Source organism: Fukomys damarensis, unplaced genomic scaffold, assembly GCF_012274545.1.
Source record: "Fukomys damarensis isolate Sample0158 unplaced genomic scaffold, DMR_v1.0_HiC HiC_scaffold_37, whole genome shotgun sequence".
Classification (NCBI taxonomy): Eukaryota; Metazoa; Chordata; class Mammalia; order Rodentia; family Bathyergidae; genus Fukomys; species Fukomys damarensis.
In genome coordinates this window covers 1,718,968-1,722,836 of record NW_022900949.1, presented here as the reverse complement: position 1 = coordinate 1,722,836, position 3,869 = coordinate 1,718,968, and the positions used below count along the sequence as shown (strand labels likewise).

At 61.9% G+C, this 3,869-nt stretch overlaps 1 protein-coding gene across 1 annotated transcript; it reads left to right on the top strand.

The window, feature by feature from the left end:
- Nucleotides 1–514: 514 nt before the first annotated feature.
- Nucleotides 515–2,891, top strand: Rab3a (RAB3A, member RAS oncogene family; the record flags this gene model as incomplete). The annotated part of the gene is made up of 4 exons (XM_010606530.3): nt 515–803; nt 1,503–1,621; nt 1,989–2,113; nt 2,776–2,891. Coding segments are annotated over exons 1-4 (588 nt in total), but the record flags the coding sequence as incomplete, so codon positions are not given.
- Between the last annotated feature and the right edge of the window lie 978 nt (nt 2,892–3,869).

The following is a 3,869-nucleotide window of genomic DNA, read 5'->3' as shown; positions in this document are numbered from 1 at the left end:
ACACTTGCGCGTGGGCCTAGGTCTTCGCTGGCGATCCCGTCGGGGTCAGCGCGCGGGTGTGCACGAGCCGCAGGGATGTTCAGGGAAGCGATACACGGTGCACGTGTGTGTGCGCGGCCGTTTGCACAAAGCTCCGCGTCCAGGTGCGTGACAGAGGCACGCACGCCTGTGTGGGTGCAGGTTGATGTGTGGACAGGTGTGGCGTCCGCACTTGGCACGCGCGCGTCTGCAGAGCGTGCGCTGGGCTGCACGTGAGTTTTGCACGCCCGCCTGTGTCACGTGATGCAGCGGCCCCGACGCGAGCTCTCAGCCAGGGCAGGGGAGGATGAAGGAGGTGGCCAGTTCCAGTGCAGGCTCCCGCCCCCCTGGGGTTCAGGGTCACAGCCCAATCTGGGAGGCAGGGCGACCTGGGAGACCTTTCAAGGTCACGTTGAGCCTCTGGGGGGAGCCCCGTGAACCCTGGGGCTCCCTGTGGGGTCAGAGTGGGCCGCACCTCAGGGCCTGCTCTGGCCTGGCAGGCGGGGATCGGGGAGCCGCCTCACGCTGTCTGTTCCCGCTCCCGCTCCCGCCCCCAGATGGCGTCTGCCATGGACTCGCGTTATGGGCAGAAGGAGTCCGCGGACCAGAACTTCGACTACATGTTCAAGATCCTGATCATCGGCAACAGCAGCGTGGGGAAGACGTCCTTCCTCTTCCGTTACGCCGACGACTCCTTCACGCCCGCCTTCGTCAGCACCGTGGGCATCGACTTCAAGGTCAAGACCATCTACCGAAATGACAAGAGGATCAAGCTGCAGATCTGGGTGGGTCGCGTGGGGTCGGAGAGCACGGGCCGTGGAGGCCGGATGGGAGCGCGCCCCTCCACATCCTCAGCCTTGCTGGGTGAGAGGGTCAGCTGGGTCCTGGCTGTCCTCCTTCCGGGGACAGCGCCCCAGAGGGGTGAGGGCAGCGCCAGAGCGGGACGGTCCTTTCTCTGCCCAGGGCGCACACCACACGTCCCTCCTACCTCTCTTCCGGTGTTTGCTCTGTTTTGAGACAGGGTCTCCAGAAGTCACTAAGTTACCCAGGCTGGGCTTGACTTGTGATCCTCCTGTCTCTGTCTCGGCCTCCAGAATGCTGGGATGATACACCTGGCTCTTTGAGCTTGTTTCTTTTTTGAGACAGGGTCTCACTGTGTAGCCCAGGCCGGCCTCAAACTCGCAGCCATCCTCCTGCCTCGGCCTCCCGAGTGCTGGCATCACCGGCGTGCGCCACTGCGCCTGGCTCTCCTTGGTCTTAAGCCACTCTGCACCCACAGCCCCCGTTTTGCTTCTCACCCTTGCTGCGCTCCAGCTGGCTACCTGTCCCATCCCCTTGTTAGTGCTGCGTCCCCAGTGCCCACATCGGGCTCTTGTTGAGGCACTGAGGGAGAGCTGCAGGTCAGGCGATGCCCCAGGGGACAGGTGACTGTGAAGGCTCAGCCACCCCGGGCCATGGGTCCGAGCCCAGGTTCTCTCCCGCAGGACACAGCAGGGCAGGAGCGGTACCGCACCATCACCACCGCCTACTACCGCGGCGCCATGGGCTTCATCCTCATGTATGACATCACAAACGAGGAATCTTTCAATGCCGTGCAGGACTGGTGAGGGCCTCGCTGTGGCTGGAGCGGGGGGATGTCAAGAGGGAAAAGCTGTGAGCAGAGGGGAGTGTGGAGTCCCCAGGGGTGGGACAGAAGCTGTAAGGACCAGCCAGGTCCTGTGTATGTGGTGGTGCACGCCTGGAATTCTTGCCCCCAGGAGGCTGAGGCAGGAAGATCTCCATCAGCTGGAGGCCAGCTTGGGCTACATAGTTCAAGGCCAGTTTGAGCTACATAGTGAGATCCTGTGTCAGACATAAGTAAAATAAAGTGAAATGAAATGGGGCTGGGGGAGCAGCTCAGCAAGAGCCTGAATCCTCAGGGCAGGGTTTGGGAGCTCCCGGCCTTAACCACCCTTGGCCGACGCCTGCAGGTCCACTCAAATCAAGACCTACTCATGGGACAATGCCCAGGTGCTGCTGGTGGGCAACAAGTGTGACATGGAAGACGAGCGGGTGGTGTCCTCGGAGCGCGGCCGGCAGCTGGCCGACCACCTTGGTGAGTGCCATGCAGGCCTCAGGGCCACTGAGGCACTGAGGGGAAGAGGTGCACCGAGATCTACAGTGAGCCAGGACAGGACATGGATGCAAATCCCAGCAGTTCACACTTTCTGCAAATGGGAGGGTCCAGGAGCCTTCCAGGATGGGTTTTGACAGATGTATAGGAGTTCACCTAGAAAAAGTGATTTCACTTTTTTTCTTTTATTGAGTTTATTGGTACATTCTAGGTAGACAGTACAGTTACATTCATTATTGGGATCTTGTACCTTTACATGACAGGGCTTGGTTCTCATTTTTTTCCCCTTGAGCGACTTCATTTTGATGACCTCCTGTTGGGCCCCCGAAAGTCTCCTCACTTTGTGACTAGGAGAGACCCAGGCCAGAGACTGTGGAGGGGGAGCCGGGCTGTGGCCGGGTGTAGTGAAGGGGCCGGTGGATTGGAGCTTGGAGGGTAGAGGAAACAAAGGCCGGAGAGAGGCAGGAAGTGAGGAGGGCAGTTGGGTTGCTGAGTGCTTTATGAGGCTGGAGCAGGTGGGCCAGCTGGGGGAAACGTCGCGCAGGGACCCCGTCAGCCCCAAGGAGCCATGGCAAGTGTGGGTGCAGCGGTCTGGGAGCGCGACTGACCCTGTGCGCTGGGGCGCCCCGCTTTCCCCACCCCAGGCTTCGAGTTCTTTGAGGCAAGCGCTAAGGACAACATCAATGTCAAGCAGACCTTCGAGCGCCTGGTGGACGTCATCTGCGAGAAGATGTCCGAGTCCCTGGACACGGCTCCCGCCCCGCCCCTATTTATTATCGTAGCTAGCTATTTATTTATTTATTTATTGAGGAGGGCCCGCCCTGCCCCACCGCTCCAGACCCCACCTCCCAGTTGGTTTTTCTAATTCACCCATCACAGTTGTTGGTTGTAAAGAGGGGGCCAGGTGACACCCCGAGCAGGATGGACAGGTGACAGGGTGGGGGGGTGGCTGCCACCTGGGGACCCCGTGGACCGGGGGTCAGCGTCGTTCTCAGCTTCCTGGGTGGTTGGGGTGCCAAGGGCCCCCCAGAACTGTTCTGATGTCAACGAGTGTTCAGCGTGCCCCCCAACCCCCTAGGAAATGTCACGACACCACCACACTCCAATAAAGCGAATGGACCAGCGGTGTCCCTGTGTGTGGCCGTCCTCGGGCAGCGAGTTTAATGGGGCTCCCCCAGCGAGTGACCGAGACCCGTGGGGTACAGCAGGGGCGTGCTGTGCCTGGCGGGGGCCAGGCCAGGGTGGTGATGAGGGCCTGGGTCACAGTCTCCCGAGGCCGTGGAGGACAGCGCGGGCCTCCTGTCCCGCTGTTGCTGATGGGGCAGCCGAGGCCCGGGCTCAGGCCGCGGGAATCGGTGCCGCCTGCCGCAGAAGCGGTCCACTCCGAGGCTGCCAGCCCTGTCTGGCATCCGGTCCTGTGCCCGGGCGGCTCAGTCTGAAGCCTGGGGCGCCGGGGCGCCTGGGATCTGTAGCACAGACGCTGTGGTCACTGCTAGCGCCCCCTCCACGGCCCCTGCAGAGCCATTTGGGGTGGCACAAGGGACCACCCCCAGCAGTCTTCTGGATGTCTGGGCCGCCCACACCCGTCCAGCTCACCCGGTACTTCAGGTAGGACAGATACGCGTCCCAGCCCAGCGTCAGGCTGTTGACGTAGGTGACCCGGAACTGGGGGGGCACGAAGAGAAAGTTCACCAGCTGCGCGGCCGGCCACACGCACCAGTCAGCCTGCGGGGAGGCG